This window comes from Melanerpes formicivorus, unplaced genomic scaffold (genome assembly GCF_026170545.1).
Source record: "Melanerpes formicivorus ecotype bairdi unplaced genomic scaffold, bMelFor1.0.p_v2 SCAF_2, whole genome shotgun sequence".
NCBI classification, from domain to species: domain Eukaryota; kingdom Metazoa; phylum Chordata; class Aves; order Piciformes; family Picidae; genus Melanerpes; species Melanerpes formicivorus.
This window is the reverse complement of record NW_027142354.1, coordinates 56821381-56841821: the sequence shown is the minus strand read 5'-3', so window position 1 is coordinate 56841821 and position 20441 is coordinate 56821381. Positions and strand designations below refer to the sequence as shown.

General features: G+C 44.7%; 1 protein-coding gene across 1 annotated transcript in view; it reads right to left on the bottom strand.

The window, feature by feature from the left end:
- The window catches only part of ADAMTS2 (ADAM metallopeptidase with thrombospondin type 1 motif 2), a 209518-nt gene that overhangs the window by 133669 nt on the left and 55408 nt on the right, over nt 1-20441 (bottom strand). The window contains exon 3 of the mRNA XM_068162698.1: nt 2810-2969. Coding sequence (XP_068018799.1) covers nt 2810-2969 — 160 coding nt within the window. The remainder of the gene's footprint in view (nt 1-2809; nt 2970-20441) is intronic.

Below are 20441 nucleotides of genomic sequence, written 5' to 3'. Positions count from 1 at the left end.
AACACCACCTGATCAACTAAACCATGCAACCAAGCACCCCATCAAGTCTCCTCCTGAACACCCCCAGTGATGGTGACTCCACCACCTCCCTGGGCAGCACATTCCAATGGGCAATCAGTCTCTGTGTAAAACTTCCTCCTCACCTCCAGCCTAAGCCTCCCCTGGCACAGCCTGAGACTGTGTCCTCTTGTTCTGGTGCTGGTTGCCTGGGAGAAGAGACCAACCCCCACCTGGCTACAACCTCCCTTCAGGTAGTTGTAGAGAGCAATAAGGTCACCCTGAGTCTCCTCTTCTCCAGGCTAAGCAACCCCGGCTCCCTCAGCCTCTCCTCATAGGGCTTGTGTTCCAAGCCCCTCACCAACTCATGTTCAGCCTACCATCAACCAGCACCCCCAGGTCCCTCTCTGCCTGGCTGCTCTCCAGCCACTCTGACCCCAGCCTGTAGCACTGCATGGGGTTGTTGTGGCCAATACAGCATGCTGAAAGTGCCCTACGAAGTATTTGCTAAGTAAGGCCATTAATTAATGCAGAGCCCCATGGAAAGCCACAGCGCAGCGTGCTGGTCACTGCCCAGTCACTAAACATTCTGATGTGTGCTAGCCAAAACTTGAGGCACTCTGCAAAAAGGCAAAGTGGAAAATAAAATTACAGTCTTTGAAAGCATCTCCTTCTCCATGCCTACTGCCTAGAGCAAATCAGAAGTGGGAAGCCAGGTTTCATAACAAAATAGAGAAGAACAGACCAGCTGTGGAATGGTTGTTCAAGTTTGGGTTTTTTCTTAAAGGAAAGAGAATTTCAGGGAACAAAACCCTAACCTGGGCTGCTTTTTTTTCCCCCCCCAATATAAAATCTTTTCAAATTAAATTTACAAATTAAACAGGGTGGGTGGAAAGGAAGATGATTACTCTCTGCATTTTTCCTTATTTTACAATTGGAAATATGAAACCCCACCACTATTGCCACCCACCACCAACGCCACCCACCACCAGTGCCTGCTGTTCCACACATGGCCAGCCCCAGGTCTCAGCCTGGCCTGCACAAGCTCAGCCTCGCTTTTGCTTTTTCATCCTTCTGCCTTTGCTAGTACTGCTTTGTGCCTTGGTACCACAGCCTACAACCTTCAGTCCTTACAGGAGTAGATGACACAGACGAGGTGACAGACGCAGAACCCTGGTGGCATCGCACCCTGCCTGTGGCTTTGCTGCCTGTCATGGTGGGCAGCCCCACCAGCAGCCCCACGAGAAGCCACGCAGCACGACGCTGCATTTCAGAGGCTGCTGTCAGAGCCTTCCCCTAGCAGGTACCACATGCCAATGACTGGAACTGATCTACAGTGTCTGCTTTTCTGTGTACCAGACTCCTACTCCTGAGGAATATTTACCATCCAAAAACAAAAATATTGCCATAAGGTGTGAACACAATCAAGTCTCTTTTGTTTAAGAGGAAACAGAATGACTGGCTGATGTTTCCCAACACTGCAACGATTTTATAAACATCAACTAACAGAGCAAGTTCCACCCTATGATTCTAGGATTGTGCTACTTAGGACTCCAGCTCTGCCCCAGAATAAATGTGAAGGCAACCAAAAGCAACCAACAGAACACCAGTCACAAAATCCATGGGTCATCAGGGTGCTCAAAGTGGAGGAAAATAGTTGAATGCTATTGCTTCCTTCCTTCCTTTTTAACTCCATTCCAAATTGAACAGTGAGAAATTTATATTGCTGACTTGGCCCTAATTTCAGTGCCTCGTGTCTGTGACTATCTGTTCCTCCAACTGCTTTCTGTTCATTTCTACATGCAAGAGTGGTACCTGTTAATAAAAAGCCCTACTATCAGACTCTTCACCTCTTGAAAATGATGAAGGGAGCACAGCAGAAGGATAAGGATCTCTGGGAAGCTTCCTACAAAGGACAAACTAGCACATTTACTAGCTTGCATTAGACTTGAAAACTTACTGTTGTGCTGAAATAAGATAATAGCAGGGTATGAGTGGCAAATAGTTTGCAGTTTGAAAATAGCCTGCAATTTGCTGCACACATTTGGAACAAAAATGCAGCTACTTTGTTGTTTCTTCTCAAGTGACCTAGTTAATCTCCCTGTTAACATTAGTTGTCAAAACATCCACTTACCAGATTTGCATCCCCTATTTCTTCCTGTAAAAAAGGTGCAACATCTGAGCAGTTGCCACAGAAACAGAAAATACTCCACAGAGTGGGTGTTTACATTTAGCTCCTGTTGCTCCACCGCTATTTATCCTCTATTTATCTAGGTTAAATTCAATATTTGGAAACACATAAATCAAGGACGTTTGTGTTCATATCTGAAGATATCATTGTTTCCCTGCTGGGATTAAATCCAGCCCAGCAAAGACACTGTCAGTGAGAAGCTCCTGTACCATGTTAACCTTGGTGTCCTTGCTTCAGCTTTCCAACACAGCCCTCTCAAAGCCAGCACTGCCTCCTGTCCCCAGCAGGAACAGGAACTTTGTAGTGCTGCTTCCTCTCGCCATCTCCATCCTCTTGTGCTGACCTGCAGACTCAGTGGGAGAGACAACTTTCTGCTGGCCATCTCTGGAGCCAAGGAAACTCTTTAAAGTATATGCAACTCTACCACTCCGGAGGTGGTTTTGGCTGCTGCAATGTTTGCTTAACCCAGGTAAAGTGTACAATTCCTTCCCTACCTTTTCATCCACAGAGGGAGAACACATTTCCACTGGCAAGGATAAAGAAGCCAGAGCTAGCAGATCACACTGGCTACCTGCCTTCGACTACACTATGCATCAGCTGGCACTACCACCCTCGCCTTACCTGTATAAAGGGTATCCATGCCCTCCACAGGGAGATGCTTCTTGGCAGCTGCTCTGCGATAGACCACGTGTGTTCTGCCTCCTTCCTCCTCCTCCTCCTGGGCCCCCATCTCCAGAGGTTCAATGAAGAACTCGTCCTTGTCTGTGCGAATCATGCCAGCCTGCAGCAACAGGGCAGAGATCAAACACTGCGCGTTACTGCACATCCAGCAGGCCTTGTGAGTAAACAGTTCCAATATGCTTAAGCACACTTTAGTGCTCCCTGGAGAGCAATTAGGATGCAGAGAGGAAACCAGGTGAATTCTTTATTAGAGCAAAACACATCATTTCCCCAACTTGACAAGAAAGGACAAAAGGTACAACCACGAGCCAAAAGGACTTCTCCCCAAACCACGAGTGAAGTGCAGGTCTAAGAATCTGTCTAGGAAATCCACTCCCCCTTAGAAACCACCTACAGTGAAAGTTACTATGACCTCAGCTACCTGTCAGCCCCAGACTGCTCCAGTAGCTACTATTCTGCTAAATAAAGGATCATTTCAGCACCATAAACTGGTCCTGATGCGCAGGTCAACAGGCAAAAAACATAGTCAGCTTTTTTTGTTCAGAAGCAAGATGGCAAAGTACTTCACCTTACATGCAGGCAGCTGAGCTTTGTGATGGGGTTTGGACTAGATGACCTTTTCAACTCAAACTATTCTATGATTTCCCCCTTAACACATTGGATACTCTTTCAAGAATTAGCCACAACTAGATCTGGAAAGGTGTCAGCAGCACCTTGCCAGGAGATAAGAACTTACTTATATTGGACCAGATATCCCGGTGGGGGAGAGACATTTGCATTTCTACAGAGCACCTCAAAGGAACATCATGCAATCAATTCTCAGTGTTCTAGGGAGGCCTTCTTAAAGACTGGAAGACTAAAAAGAAAAAGCCTTTTCATCTTCAGGCAGGTGAAACAACCTGGGCACCTGAACTGCCTGCATTTGTCTCCTCCTGCAGTCCTGCCCTACTGCAGAAGGTCACAGCAGTCAGTAGTTGGTTTGCAGAGATTGTTGGCTTGAATCAATTTTTCTGCATATGTCTGCACATCTGTGTTTGAGAACTTGAGCTAACTCTTAGTTTGCAACCAGAAAGTCTTACTATTAATGTGAAAGAAACTGTTCAGATTACTGAGAGAAGCCCCAAATCCAACCTTCAGAAGATCCTTCTTGGGCTTTCCCACTTTGCCCACTGATGATCCTGCAGTCACTGGACATTCAGAGGAGAACATCATGACCCTGTAACACCCTTCACCTCACTATCTGAGCTCCTGGAGCCCAAATGCTCTGCTGGATGGAGCCCTACCCAAAGCTTCCAGGGGAACCAGTTTGGCTACTTTGAACCCAGCATCCTCACTTTAAACAAGATTCATCTAACCACTCTTACTACATCCCAGCACTGAAGTTCTCATACAACACATATTTTTCCTCCACAAGCAGCAAACTATATTCCTACTGCTATAAATACAGTATGTTCTTTGGTTCCCTTCTTGGAAAAGTGTCAGGTTCATTTGTCATGTCTTCAGCAAGATTTCCAGTCCCAGATTTCATATATATAATGTATACAAAAACAGATTGAAGGGGAAGGATTAAAGAAGCAAAATTATATCCAAGCAATTTAAACTGATGCCATCCTGCCTGGATAGAGGAAACTGAATTTGAAATCCTGTCCTGTTTCTTCATATCTAATTTAGATTCTACATCAGACACAAAAAGAGGTGAGACAGGCTCAGCAGCTCAAGGAAGCTAAGACAACCAGGAAAATAAGTGCTGAACCCAGAGAGACAGCAACTGATCTTCTACTGTAAAGAAGAATGCATGAAAAATTCTGAATTGATGTTATTCTCCTTGCAATGTACATTTGAATTGTAATCACACACACTACTTCTGGATATTAAATATCATACCCAGAAATCTAGAATTCTTTTAATGAGACAGGCACACAGCTGAAGATCAAGAAAGAACAAGCATTTGCATGCTCTGCTGCACAGAGTGCAATGCACACAGGGTATAAAACACACAGAGAGATTGGCTGTCATGTGTGTGGGGGGGAAATGTGATTGTGCACTTTGCAAGCAAGGTAGATGGCTGTGCACAGGTTCATGCCTATTTCTGGTTTTATTAAACCAGATCAGTTCAGGAAGGAGGTTGACTTGCTGGAATGTGTCCAGAGAAGGGCAACAAAGTTGGTGAGGGGTTTGGAACACAGCCCTGTGAGGAGAGGCTGAGGGAGCTGGGGTTGCTTAGCCTGGAGAAGAGGAGGCTCAGAGGAGACCTTATTGATGTCTACAACTACCTGAAGGGAGGTTGTAGCCAGGAGGGGGTTGGTCTCTTCTCCCAGGCAACCAGAACCAGAGCAAGAAGACACAGTCTCAAGCCGTGCCAGGGGAGGTTTAGGCTGGAGGTTAGGAAGAAGTTCTACAGAGAGAGAGTGACTGCCCATTGGAATGGGCTGCCCAAGGAGGTGGTGGAGTCACCATCACTGGGGGTGTTCAGGAGGAGACTTGATAGGATGCTTGGTTGCATGGTTTAGTTGTTAGGTGGGTTGGATAATAGGTGGGATGCGATGATCTTGAAGGTCTCTTCCAACCTGGTTTATTCTATTCTAGTCTATCTGAGTTTAAAATGCAGACCATACTTCAGGATTGTGGGGGAATCAGGGCCATACAATGTATGCAGCAGAGGACACTGCAGGGAGTTTGGAGTAATTCAGGTCTTCTAAGAAAATTAATAGAGAGAGAGAGGCAACTTCTACAATCAGCAGCTGAACTGATTAGACAGCAGAACAACTTTTATAGGTGAATGTTAGCTTCCAGGGCATGGTGGCCTTTTAGAAATGAAAACATCTGGTCAGAGTGAAGATTCCCCCCTGAGAAAATGAGGGACAGACTTGTAAGACTAAACAAAGGCGATATTTAAGTGCCAGCTCCCCAGACAGAAAGGCAGTGGTCAAACACTGACGCCTCCTGCAGATCGCTGTGCCTGCTGCCAGCCCTCCTGCGCGCAGGGGGATTCACGTGGCACCGAGTGCTGCCAAACAGCAGCCATCCATCAGGTGCTCTTGTTTCACACTCTGCTTCTTAGACAGACACGACCCCATGCTGTACATCCCCATGGCAGTATCATCCCTGATTCTGCTGGAGTGTAGAAAGGAAGGAATTTAACCTCCAAACACGGCTGAATATTTCTTTTCTCATCCTAACCCTGCACTAAAATAAACTTTGTCTCTGACTCTGGAATTTCTCTTTTCTTTTAGCCCTGAGAAACACAAATTCTTTTTGGTCAGAATTATTAGGAGTCAGTGTGTGTTTGAATTGTGAAAGGATTGTAATTTTCTAAATGTATCCTACACACTCCTTGATTTAGACAACATAGTCTCATGAAATTAAAACAAACCAAAGAGGAAAAAGACAACTGGCTGGTTAAGAGTTTTAAGAAGAAAACTCATTTAGAGAGCAAGGCAGAGTTCCTACAGCAATCCACAGTTCAAGCCATCTGCCTAACAATATATCCACAGCTATAAATGATTCATTAAGAGATACGTGGGGCTCCTTAATGTCTCCGCCACACACTTCCTTGATGCTTTGAGCATGACATTCAGCCTCTTTACCTCCATTTCTCCCCCTCTGAGCCAGAACAACAACAGCCTTGCAGGATAATTACAAGGGCTGAATTATTTTTTTCTTGCCAAGTGCTTTGAACCCAGAAAGCTCAACATGTGTTTTTTTTTTCCCTGATACTAGTCAGAACACCCTCAAAGGTCCTCCATAAAAGGGAGATTGCTTTTAGTCATCAGCTCAACACCAGTGTTGCACACAGCCAAGCAAGAAACATAAAGACATTACTCCAGCAACACAGGTTTGCTCATGCCATTCACCCATCAGCCCTGTTCTTACCCACAGACCCCATCACTCCTATGCCAGCCTGTCATGCCGAGACAGCAGTCACATGACAAGTTTATGATGACAATAGAAAGCTTTAAAGTTGCTGCAGCTTCCTGGAGAATGCCTCTGGATGACTAAACCAGAAATGCTCCACTCTTTGAGCACAGTGCTAGACCAGAAGGACTCCAGAAAATTCTTGGGCCATCATCTGGACATTGTCTCCAGGGGATGTGAAAGCAGAATTAAGCCCTTTTGCTTATGATTTTACCCTAGTTCTGAACAGATGAAGAGTAGCTGCTCCATTGAACTCAGATATTAAGAGTAACTGCTAGCACCGGTGTTTTTCTGTCCTGTACTGCTCATTGTCCATCCCAGGACTGCTGCACTTCCAGGAGTTATGGATTAGCAGAGCCTCCCCTATGCTACCTAACCCTGCAGCCACATATGTGCTGTGCAACTCCAAATTAGGTGTGAGACTGAGCATCTGACAGGGTGCTTGGTTGCATGGTTTAGTTGGTTGGGTGGTGTTGGATGATAGGTTGGACATGATCTTGAAGGTCTCTTCCAACCTGGTTTATTCTATTCTATCTCCATGGAAAGGACTTCTAATGGGGGAGAAAAGCCTGAGCTATTACCTAGTCCCCTCCTGCTTTGGGACTTTTAACTTGAAACTGAAGTGACTATGTGAATATTGCTAAATAACAATGGCAGCAGTGACTGTGTCCTGTGACTGATATAAATATGAATTAACTGTAAAACTGTTTGCCTTTGGAATGCACCAAACTGTAACAAGGAGCCTCCAATATCCCACTGTTTCCCAAAGCAGGACATCCTCAGGCCTTCCTTGCAAGGGCTTTTAGATCCCAGTTGCAAATTACTCAAGTCAAGCACTGCTTAGCACTCATTAATATGCATTAAAGGATAAAGCAGAAAACACTTAAAAGGAAACTGCAGTTCAGAGAATCAAAACCTTTGCTAAGGTTTGCAAGGCAGTTATCTAGAAGTGAAAGCCACAGGGTGAAAAATCCACAAGGAATGCAGAGAGCAACTGTCCTGTCTAATTAAGACAAGAATTACACTGATAAGCCACAAATGAGTCCATTGCAATACACAGGGCTGGGGTTTAGAGCTCCACTAATCTCTTTGGGGAGTAACAGGGTTCCTGCACAGCCCTGAAGATTGCTTTCAAGGGAGGCTTTATAGGACCACAGGATCTCAGATACTGGCAACAGCAGTGGCCACACAGATCCTTCTCTACCACTTGAGCTTCACCAGGCAAATCCACTGTGCCATCAGGTCATTATGCCCACTTGGATCTTTCTGCTCAAGGTAAATTATTCAAGTCCCATCCACCCCAATGGGGACCCCACCTGCCAAGAGCTTCCCTCTGCACCACAGAGCTCAGCTGAAAAACAGGTCTCTTCTCCACCCCCCCCCCCCCCCAACATCCCCAACCCCTCTTGCATTTCTAAAGACATTCTTTAGAAGTCTAATTTGACAGCAAAATTGCCTGGCATATTTGGATCTACAGAAAACTTCAGGATTTAGAGTGTTAGCTCCTGTAGATAATTAAATGTCTCACTGCCTCTGCACTTGGTGAGAGACTTAATTGTCTCCTCATTGCCATTCCCTTCACAGCTCCCTGTTCTAGGCTGTAATGAAGTAACCCATCTAGCCGCTGCTGCTCCAGGACTCCAGAGCCTCAGCCCATCCTGTAACCACAAGTTTAATTAATGTTCATTTTCTTCCTCATTAGTGCAGCTTTACAAAGTTTCTCATTGCCATATAAAGGCAGATTTCCTTGCCCATCTCCAAGCACATGATACAATTGGAAAGCTCAAATTGAATGTGAACAAACCTGAAATTAATGAAAAAAATAAAAATAAGAATCCCAGTGTCTGCTGAGTTAATTAAATCAGTGAGCTACAAGCACAGGGTCTCAGAAACTCTTACAAACAGCACCTCTGTAAATACACACAGCTCTATTTCTTTCATTTACAACGAAAAAGGTAACTAGCCACGTGACATAGCTGTGCCTGAACAAACCCTAAGCCCTTGAAACCAAAGGGAGGTTCGAACTATCTGATACTCAACCTCAGTGCCTGGGTTAGGAGCCCCCGCTCCCTGTGACATCAGTGAAGCTTCCAGAGGGGAATTTGCAGTATGGGATCCTCCCAGCAATCAATTCACAGAGAAAGAGGAGATTTGCATCTTGCTGTACAGTTGCCAGACATCATAGATTACTTCAAAGAGAAAATATTTCTATTTGCAGGACAGCAAATGGGACAAGGCCTTATTCTCTTCCTACATCCATGTGCCTGGAAGCTAAATACACAACTGCTATATGTTTGGCCACAACTGGCATTAGCAAGCAGAGAATTTGAAAGCAAACTCCACGTGTTACTTTTATTTGTGGTCCTCCTCCAGGACTTAGAGCCACAGCAACATGCTTTTCCCAAACAGCAGCAGATATGTGTCCCCCCAACACTCAAGGCAAGTATAGAAATGTTATTAATTCAATTACATTAGAATGGGCTTGATGCAGCAGGAGCTCCGACAGCCACAGAGATCACCCAGGACATCTGCAGCAGAAGTAAGGACATGCCACAGACCTTCCAAACTCATCCCTGCCCCTTGGGATCTCCAAATGTTTTCAGTTCTGCAGTGTAGCCATTTCCAATCACACAGCACATTGATTCAGGAATTCTTGTGTTGGGTGGCTTGCTTCCATTTAACCTCATTTGTATCAATAATGATGCAAGAACAAGCAAACCAAAAAAGCAGCAGCTTCTCATAGCACATTTGCATTTGATCCTTTGAGAGCATGACTTGGACTACTGAAGCATTGCAGAGGAAGATTGTGCAGTGCTGCAAATTCATCTTTCTTTACGGTGAGTGGAGGTATGGAAGGAATTGTAGCAAACATTTGGAAGGTGCTGCCACCTTTGCGCTGTGTGCTGCTGCCCTAAAGCCACACTGGTTTAGTCAGTCCCAGGCTGGATGAGGAAGAGGCCACGAAAAAAGCTTTTAACTAAGCATATATATTTTTATTACTATTAAAAGAGTATTCTTCAAGGTTTTTTTCCTTTTTCAAATCAGTTTGCAACTAGAGTTGCTTTATTTTCACATATCCTCAACAAATAAGTGGGGAAACAGTTATGTATACACACAGGAATTACAGACTGCCAACAAACCAGAGCCTGCTGGGTAACCCTGTGAAAGCTGCACGTTACTTAGGGACCCCATTTGTCATTTGCAGAATGAGGACAAGGTCACATTTTTGGATACACTTTGAGATCTCCTAATGAAAAGCACCACACAGGAGCTATTCGTGCTGAGAGCGCTTCCATGACAGGCTGCTGTCACACAGTCCTTGTAGCTCAAGGGAGGTTGGGTATCCATCCATTCATGCATTTGTGCACTTCCACTGCTACCAAAAATAAAGCTTTGTCCCTGGAGCCCAGCTTAGTCACTCCACAATTGCAGGTGTGATTAATAATAGCAGTGGGACAAATCTGCAGCCAATATAACCTGAAGTGAAGAGAACTGCATTCATTTGCAGCAGATGAGAATCTGGACCAGAATCTTGCATTCATATGGTTACTGGTGCAACACATTTTAGAAACTCCAAAGGGTTTTCTGTGGTTTTTAAGAGACACAATAGTGAGACAGACCATGTCTCATTCTCACTGAACCATCAAGGAAACAGACACAATTAAAACTGATTTCACAAAGCAATGACAGCACATTTCAAGACAAGCATCCTGGCCACAGTGTCTGGCTTTTAGCAGTGGACAACACTAAAAACATTGCTTCCAGCTTCTCAGCCGCTGCAAGAATATTACCAAGTTCTCACTGCTCTCTCTTGGTGCCTGTCTAGGGCCAGCAGCAGTGCAGGAGCCCAGGGCCATAACCCTGAGCACCATCTCCCTTCAGTAAATCTCCTTCCCCTGACCCCACAGCTTGCCCCATCCTAGCAGCCACTCACGTCTGAATCCTGGTACATCACAAGAGGTAAATCTCATTTTCAAAAGGTTTAGGTAGTACACAGAAACAAAATGAGAACTGCTGCAAGTGCAGTGTGCAGAAGTGTAATAACAGAGAAGTCAGAGCAGGGAAACAACATCACACCCTTGCCAGGTTAGCTTCCACCTTGTGAGTGCCTACAACACCGTCAGTAAGAAGCTCATTTCTGGGGAGCTCATGTACAAGAGCTGTTACAGTTCTGTATCCTTTTAAACAGACACACACAGGTCTTTTAGCTAAAATAATGCTTATAAGGCAGAACATTTTGGGCAGTCTCTAGGCCTGATGTCCACAGGTATGTTTAATTCCAAGTAGGAAAGAGGTGAGTTATTAAATAGCTGTTAAGAATGAAAATGATAAATGCAGCAAATCTTGCAGACTCAGGGGACTGCAAACTTGATTGCTGTTGTTGCAAGCAGGGAATAGTAATTGCAGTTCCCTGCAACTGAGTTTCTCAATTTTAATCTTTCAAGGAGGAGAAGCATGAATATCAAGTCCCTGAATTCACAAACAGCAAGATCCAAAAGGATTAACTTTCCCAATTTTCACACAAGGAACCATTTGAAAGAAAGCATTTCTGAGGTCACGTTGACAAAATGCATCGTTGAGCCCTACCCTCAGCAATAAAAATGAACTGACATTCTGCAAGAAAACAAAACCAGTCCAACTGGAAAGCTCTTCAGCTCAAACCTTCTCAAAATGGGATGGTTGCTACACAAGTTTTTCCCCTCAAACTATGTTTGCTTAAGGGCACAAATCACCACCCGCTGAAGTTAACAGGTGTCACACATAAATCTCAAGGCCAGGATTCATAAATGGATTCATAAATATTAAAGCAGTTTAGCCTGACCTTCTGTATAAGACAGGCCAAAGGTTTTCACCACAGCATTGCTGTAGCCTCCCAAAACCAATCTTCCTCCTGAATTCCCCAGGACTGAATAAGATCCACTAATGGGTAGGAAAGAGAGTCCAGGCCTTTGCTATGATAGAAAGAATAAAAGCATCCTCAGCACAAGCAGGAGAAAAAGGTTTATTATATTTTTTTAAAGTGTAATATATTAAATTCATCTGAGTTGAAACTTAATTTTAAATTACTTTAAATGCTATGTTACAGAAATCCCAACTCTTATCTCTGGAAGATGTCACTACAGCAACACCTCTTATTCCAAGGAGCTGGAGAGTGCAAGCTGCAGGGCAGCATGTCCTGGCCTGGGCCATTCCCATCTCCTCCACTGCTGCCACCCTTTTTGCACAGCAGCCCCAGTGCCCACACAACCACACAGTGAGCAGCTTCAGGAGGCTTACCCCAAACCCATCATCCTAGAAAGATGTGCACCTTAGCAGAACCAGGTGTCCCTGCTCCACAGCTTCTGATGTTAACTACTTTAGCAAAAGCAAGACCCCCAACAGGTAAAAAAATCCCAGCTGGGAGAGAGCATCTCACATCTGCTTCACATTATTCCAAGCAACAGCACAAAACAAATCCAGCCACAGTTCCAGGGTGACCAATGCAGTTACTCATGCTTGGAAACCAAATGCAGTCCTCTGCTAAATGAAAGCTTTATTTAAACTGGAAACCCATAAGGTGACAGGGAAAGTAAGCACCAAAAGTTTGCTCCAGCTGGGGCTTGTTTTTCTTTCCACATCCTATAGAAAGGATTATTTTGACCTTCTTTCTCTCATCCTGTATTGGAGGGATGAAGCTGAAAAAGAGTTATCCAAATGAGAGCATGGAAAAGTAATGAGAGATGAGCTTTCAATTTTATACTGCACTCAGTTGTAGGCTTCCAGTACAAGATGTCAACAAAGTGCAATATTCAGTACAGAAACTAAAATAATTAATCCCTGGAGGAACAGGCTTATTAAGGAGGATTAAATCAAAGAATTAATGTGCACTATTTGTCTAGATGACAAAGAGGAAGAGAGGCGTATGATAGCTCTCCAAGATTTGAAAACATAGAGGATAAGAATTGCTGATGAGAAAAGCTTGGATATATCAGGAAACAAACAACAAAAAAGAAACTCTGATAGAAATTTTAGCCTGAAATGCTATAGGCAGTCTTATACAGCTCAATAACTAAAATCACCATCAACTAACTAAAATCACCACAAACTGAAGCCCAACACCCAAAATACCTCAAAAGTTTGTCCATAAAAGTCTTTACATCAACATTCCTGATTCTTTACATTGCTCTGGTACCCGCAGCCCAAAGAACAAGGTTTCAGCCTTGCACAATAACAAATGCCTTTCAGCAGACTTCTGCAGAGGAAGAGGTAAAGACCATCAACTGAGCCCAAACCAGGCTCAGGGAATTTGGTAGAAGCTGGTCATCCACATCCTTGGAAAAGCAGAACCAAAATGAGCTGGGCCTCTTCTATGAGCCCCTTGCTTGAGTGAAGCAAGCCCAGCCTGTCCCAAGGCTCTGCTTCATCCTGACCACGCCAGCAAGAAGGCAAAGGGGAGGCTTAGGGCAGTGGTAGTTTGGCTGCAGCAGGAAAGAGACTCTCCATCCCTAACTTCACAGGCCAACCACAAAAACAGGAGCCAAATAACTTAGAGATATGTGAAGCAACCTCCTGACTGTTACAAGTGAAATCAACAGCAGGCTCAGACAAGCCAGCACCACTCCTTGACGGCAATGGATATGCATCCAAAAGGCAATCTGACTACTGGAGCAAATGTGATGGATCTCACAGCATGTCTAGAGGTCTCTGAGGAAGCAGTGGGGAGGAGTTGTTGCTCATGGTCATTGTGGGCATAAGGACAGAGGTTCTGGATGTCAGCTTGCGAGGTGAAACCAGAAATTTCATCATATCATCGTTTTAATGTTCCCAGTCTGATGAAAGCATAAATCAGAGTGTGTGGCCAAGGAAATGAGGTGTGGACTCAGTGGAGGAGTCTGGAATCACCAGACACCGGGGAAAACTCTGGAATGGGTAACATCTGTACAGGAGAGCTCAGACTCACTGTGCTGTGTACTGGAAAGGCCGTAAAGTATTTTAAATAAAAGGAGAGGAGGGTACAGAAGGGCAAGTTTGATGTGTACAGGTAAGAGCACCCCAGATACAGTGTAAAGAAAGTCTGGGGACGCTGTAACAGCGGGGTAGGAAGCACACAGGAACACATCAGCCTGCCAGTGGAGAAGAGAGCCTAGAATTAGCTCAAGAATTCTCAGCAGCACTAACCACATCATGCTTGTACTTGATGTTCTCACAAGAACAACAAATCCTATAACATTTCTCCTGCAGTGTTCACTTCCAGGAAGGATGACTGTGTAAGAATAAAGAGAACTGGTAAAGAAGAATTAAATTGGAAGCTAAAGGGGAAACCTGATTGCAGGTAGAACTGAACTATTTAAAGAAGGCATACCTAAGGCCCAGAGCAAGGGTATGGTATCCACCAAACAAGTTCAGAAAGAGCAAATGAAAGCATTGCTGAGCAGCAAGGCATCAGAGGGTTACTGGAAGCACACAGGCATTCTACCAATGATAAAATAAAATGGGGGGGGAAGACTACTCTTTTTTTCCCAAAAAAAAGTCCAACTTAGGGAAATTGAAAGGGTCATAAACTGGCAGATGAAAAGGAAAACCACAATAAGGCAAGCCAAAAGAGTTGGAAGAATGACTTGCAAAAAGTGTTAAAAACTAATCATAACTTTCTGAACTAGATCAGGAGCTGAAAACTCATCAGGGTATCTGTAAGGCCAACAGACTGTCCAGGTTTAAAGCAGCACTCAGAGAAAGTATCAGAACAGCAAAATTAAATTAGATTCAAAGGAGGTTCACCTTGGAGAACCTTTGCCAAAGGTTAAAAGCACCTGTTTGCTCAGGAGAAAAAAAAAACAAGAACTGAAGCTCCAACCAGTCTCAAGCTGCACCAGGGGAGGTTTGGGCTGGATATTAGGAAGAAGTTCTTCCCAGAAAGAGAGATTGGCCATTGGAATGTGCTGCCCAGGGAGGTGGTGGAGTCACCATCACTGGAGGTGTTTAAGAGGAGACTGGATGAGGCACTTGGTGCCATGGATTAGTTGATCAGATAGTGTTGGGTGATAGGTTGGACTTGATGATCTCCAAGGTCTTTTCCAACCTGGTTAATTCTATTCTAACCTTTTTGCAGCAACTAGCAGCTAGTTATTCAGCAGTTGGGCATAGCATATATTAAGTCAAATGGAGCCCACAAAAAATGCACTCCACGAAAGTAAGAGTATGGGGAGGGGAAAAAAGCAAAGAAAGAACCATAAATCAGTCTGTAAATCTTTCAGAAACACTAGAACTCCTAGGAATCAAATTACAGACCATATGTCAGTGGGGTAGTCTATTCACACCAGTAGAGCTGGGTTAGTGCCATCACACATTCTGGTAAGTTTACAAGTGTTGTGTGTTTATGTGGATAATACTATTACCACAGAAGATATTTAGGAAGCTCTTCAAGAGGTGGTTTCCATATTTGAGATGTCTTCTATAAAAAGACATGGTTTTCTTATTTAAAGTTGCCTGGAAATCTCAGGAGATTGCTGTAGAATTAAACAGACATTATTAATTTAGGCTGCTAAGCAGAGAGGGGGGGAAAAAAATAGAAGAATAAAAAAAACCCCAAGAGTAGCTGTTGAGCCAACAACAATGCTTACAAACTTCTCAGTCAATTGTCCAAATACAGTTACAAGAACTACAAGCCAGGAATCTGGATCAGAGGAAATATTGCAGGAAGGAAGCCAGGTATCTCCCCTAATAAATGCAAACAAGGTTAGTTTGCAAAAGAAATTACCAAGTGGTCTGTATCAGCTCCACCACCCAAAACAAAGTCAGTTACTGAATCATATCTCTAAGTCCTGCTTACAGAAGGACCAGATACCCTTATAGGGCAAAACAGAGCTGCTCTGTGTTTCTTGAGGACATCCAGGATGCTGATGAGGATACCCATTCTGAGCCATGGGAGCATATAGGGCCTGACAATGAGACATCCCTCATCTAGAGCACAGAGGTTCCAAGTAGCTCATGTGCATCCCAGACAGAGGAGTGCACGGGTGGTAAGATGTGAGTGTAAGGGTGGTGAGAGGCCCTGAGCATAAGCTCTATGAGGAGAGGCTGAGGGAGCTGGGATTGTTTAGCCTGGAGAAGAGGAGGCTCAAGGGTGACCTCATTGCCCTCTACAACTACCTGAAAGGTGGTTGTAGCCGGGAAGGGGTTGGTCTCTTCTCCCAGGCAACCAGCACCAGAACAAGAGGACACAGTCTCAAACTGCGCCAGGGGAAGTTTAGGCTTGAGGTGAGGAGAAAGTTCTTCACCGAGCGAGTTGTTCATCATTGGAATGTGCTGCCCAGGGAGGTGGTGGAGTCACCATCCCTGGAGGTGTTCGAGAGGAGATTGGACGTGGCACTTGGTGCCATGGTCTAGTCATGGGTCTGTGGTGACTGGTTGGACTCGAGGATCATCGAGGTCTCTTCCAACCTTGGCAATACTGTGTTACTGTGATGTAGCCATCTGACCAGGGAGCCACTGTGCTTCACAATGAACTTCCAACATGCCTGAAAAATTACAGAGGAGGTCAACAAAATTCCCTCCTTTACATGTCACATTTGCTGCTAACTACATGATTCAGGCTAGGAATAGCACTACCAGGATCCTGAGAGACATAGCTCAGGAAGATGAGGAATTGAACACACAGGAAACTGTCCAATGGAAGCTAACACTGACCCCCCCCCCCCCCAAAAAAAAATGTAATTGCTTTTGGCAGGAGCATTTAACCAACCCACACATCTTAGGAAGTCCTAAATTAGCTACTTCCAACTCAGGTGAGGGATGGATGTCAGTCAAAAGTCACCCAGCACCAAGGAAATTAAAGAAGAAAATAAAAAGGGGGAGGAGGGGGGAGTTTAAATAGGGGATTAAAAGGAAAAAAACCCAAACAACCACCCACCCCACCAGACAGATGGCATCGTTATTATTTTGTTACACAAGTCAGTGGCATAGCTGCATTGAAAACAATGTATTCCAGATCCCTCCAAATACAACCACACTGAAAGGTTTCCAAAGCAGCTGAATGGCAAAGACCAGGACCTCAAACCACTCTCATTTCGGCAGGGAGAAGACAGTAAATATTTGTTTTAATATGAATGAGAAAGCCAGAGGAGAACAATTAATGCTGCAATCAGGAATACCTGAAAGTCATCTCTTCATTTCACAATAAAGAGAGAGAGAGAGAATCAAGTAAATTAAAGCATGATTTCCCCTGCCTCCCTCTGCCCGAAACAAAACACAGAGTAACTCCACGGTTTCCATTCTCCAGCTGACATCTTACAGCAAATTAAAGACCTTCAATACAAACAGTGAGGAGCCTCAGAAGCTCCAGGGTGCCCCAGAAAGAACAGAAGCAGGTCTGGACTTCTTGGTCTTGGACTCCTGCCAGACCAAAAGACTTTATTAAATGAAAATGCCCAGAGGATCCTGAAGGGGAAATCTCTTGTAGTTTGTTTAACTCATGATACTACTTAATATTTACGGGTTGAGCTTGCACTGGTAGCTTTTTGTTTTTACAAGTCTGTGTTCCAGCTGACCCTAGTTTCACAGTATTTACACCTACTGTGACAGTTTTACAACCTGTTGTAGCTGCCCCACACAACACGGTCGAAGCTGAGCTGTTCATTTGGTAACACCATCAGGTTTCATAGCTCTCCTTCAACAGGTTCCAAGTTCTATTTAGGTACCACATCTCTATGGTAACTGCCAACCCTACAGAGCCTCACAGCACTGTGTTGGAGGAAAGCAATCCCCCATCCTTCACTGGGGAAATGGGATACAGGAAAACTGCATGACTTGCCCAAGGACATGCAGGAACTGTGGCAGAGACAGGAAACCAGAAGTCCTGAAGGCCAAGCCCAGACCATGAACTGTAAGACACCCTATCCTCCCCTATCAGCAAATTACAGTATCACAGTATCACTAAGGTTGGAAGAGATTCTCACACTCCAAGCAGCCCTCAGCATCAGAGTAATTTTTGACCATAGCATGGCTCTCCATTTACCAAGCAGGAGCTTTAGGGGATGTGTCACTACATGCTCCATCCCTTTGCCGTTCTGCTGTGAAGAGCTGGTCAATGAACAGCCCAGCCCCTTGCTGCCAGCATGGCCTCCAGCCTGGGCCAGTTGCTGCAGCACAATCAGGAGCTTAACACAATTAGACTTTCATGGGATTCATCTGAGCTGTGGGGAAGCAGGAATTTCACAAAGCCATAAAGGTTGTATTAAAAAGTTTTCCAGATTTTATCATTTTTCACCCAGTCTGCACTTCTCCTTCCTGGCTTTTGAAAACCAACACACAGCTGTGCTTTGGATCACAGCTGTGACTTTTGGCAGCCAGGCACAGGAGGCCCAATGCTGGGCTGGGGTAGCCAGCACCACCCTGAGCTGCTCGGTGTTTCTCATCAGTGAGGAGGGACCAGTCCTCCCCGCCAGCATGGCAGGGTGCAGCCTTGCAGGCTCCTGCTGTATCCCAGCATTTCTCAACTATTAAATACCAATTTGGAGCTGCTCTCCTGAGAAGAATCACTGTGAAAAAATGAACACACAAAAAAGCAGCAGGGGAAGATGCAGGAGAAAAGTCTAATGAGTGTTGAATTTCCCCCCCCATTTTAAGGCAGTTTTCTTTCTTGTATTTTTTCTTCTTCACGTTTGTTTTGTTATTTTTGGTCTGTTCTGGCATTATCCAGGCTCCAACCAATTCTCAGCATCTTATTTTCACATCCATCTTTTCCCCAGATTCTGATCATATTTTCTGCCTATTCCAAAGAGCTCCCTGGGTTTCATGTAGCTGCAGAACAGATGGCACAACACTTCCACTTGCTTTAGTAAACGGACAAATGTGATTGCTTTGTTCTCCTCTCATGTCTCAGTGCTCAGTGGAGAAGTCCTTCTCAGCAAGCCAGACAGCTGAGGACAGCAATGCTGCAGCCATCAGCAGCACAGGTCCAAATGCTTGCTGAACCTCCTGAAGCCAAACTGGCACCTGGGCAGCATGGGTGGCACAGGTGTGGCATCTCACCAGTTGGCAGCATGAGAACCAAGTGCAAACAGCCACCTTCCCCCAGGTTCTACAGGAAAAACAAACCCTGGGAAAGCATTAAAGCACAAGGGGAGGGAAGGGAGAATGAGGAGCACAGAAGAAGTGGATACACTGACTCTCCCAGAAGAGCCTGAGGACAAATAATGTCAATTTCAGTCATATTTCAACCTCTTCAGCAGCCTTCCGTCAGTCAGAATTACAGTACATGGAAGGAACCTGTTCCATCTTGGGAAGCCAGAGGCCACTTAGTTTCATGTCAGAAGACTGTGATCAGATGGAGCTGCTTGCACAGCACATGGAGCACTGAGAATTAACCCCTGGCCTGCCAAGTGCTCTGCTGTGGCAGCAGACACACAGCAAGGAATCTGTGAAAGTTTTGACTGACAGTGGATGAAAGAGTCTTTAAAAATCCAAGTATGGCAAGGTTACATCATGCTCTAGAGAGAACCCCCCTGTCTGCCATGTGCCCATGAAGCTCAAACATCAAAACAGTGCCCATAGTGGCATCTCCAGGGGGGTGCCTCCATTAGTGGTCCAGATGTCTTCTGGGCACAAATGCCTCAGAGAGAGAAAATCATAATAAGTTCCTACTTCCAGGTGACCACAACAGAAAGGCCTGGGCTATGGGACCAGCTGAGGTCACTCCTACTTTGTCTTCCTAGAAAGGCTTAAAATGGCAATTTTTCTAAGGACTCAGATCTGACAGCCTAGAGTAAGAGGAAGGGAACCATCTCCCTTTTCTCCTTCTCAACAAAATCATCAGCCAGTTTCAGAGGGACCAAGGGAAGTGCTTCAGCCCACATTGCTTCATGAAGGAATTTTCACATACTGATTTTTTTTCCTCTTTCTATTTGGGCTAGCTCACATTCAGAAACATGGTAAATTGCCACAAGAAGGAGATGTCATTTTCAAGCCATGGGGAATAACCTCAGAGGAGGAAGAGGAAGTGTTAGGGAAGTTAATTAGCCCTGAGGGGGGAAAAAAAACCAAACCAAACATAGCACATGAAGAGAGGGATTGTTAAAATATCTGTATGCTCCCACAGCTCAGACTCCTCCTGGTTTTCTACTGGGCTTGTAGTCCTCAACCTACTACCTGTGGGAGGTCTTTGTTTTATCAGCCAACACTGAGACAGTCAAAATTGTAAATGCACTATCACATCTTTGGTCATAAATGCAGCAGTGTGCTCACAGGAACAGAATGCCTTTAGCACCAATCAGCTTGTTCATCAACTCGCTACCTGCTACACTCACAACTGTGGTGTATGACTGGTTGGTCACCACAGGCAATGACCACCTCAGCTCTGACAGAAACTCTCTCTGGTAGCTATTTCCTACTTTGGGCAGAGGAGGAAGGAAAGTGAAGGTCAACATTTTTCTATCAATATTTTAAGAGTTTTCACTGCATTTTTATAGTTTATTAGAGGAAGAGAAGAAATTTGAGTTTGAGCTCATAAGACTTGAAAACTACATACATTTTTCTTTGACTCTCTCCGAGTCCTTTCTGTATCTCTCAGCAGTGAGCAAGATGCTGCTTTTCTCTGCATCTTGCAGAGATCCCAGAATCACAGAATGTTAGGGGTCAGAAAGGGACCTCTAGAGATCACCAAGTCCAACCCACCTACTGC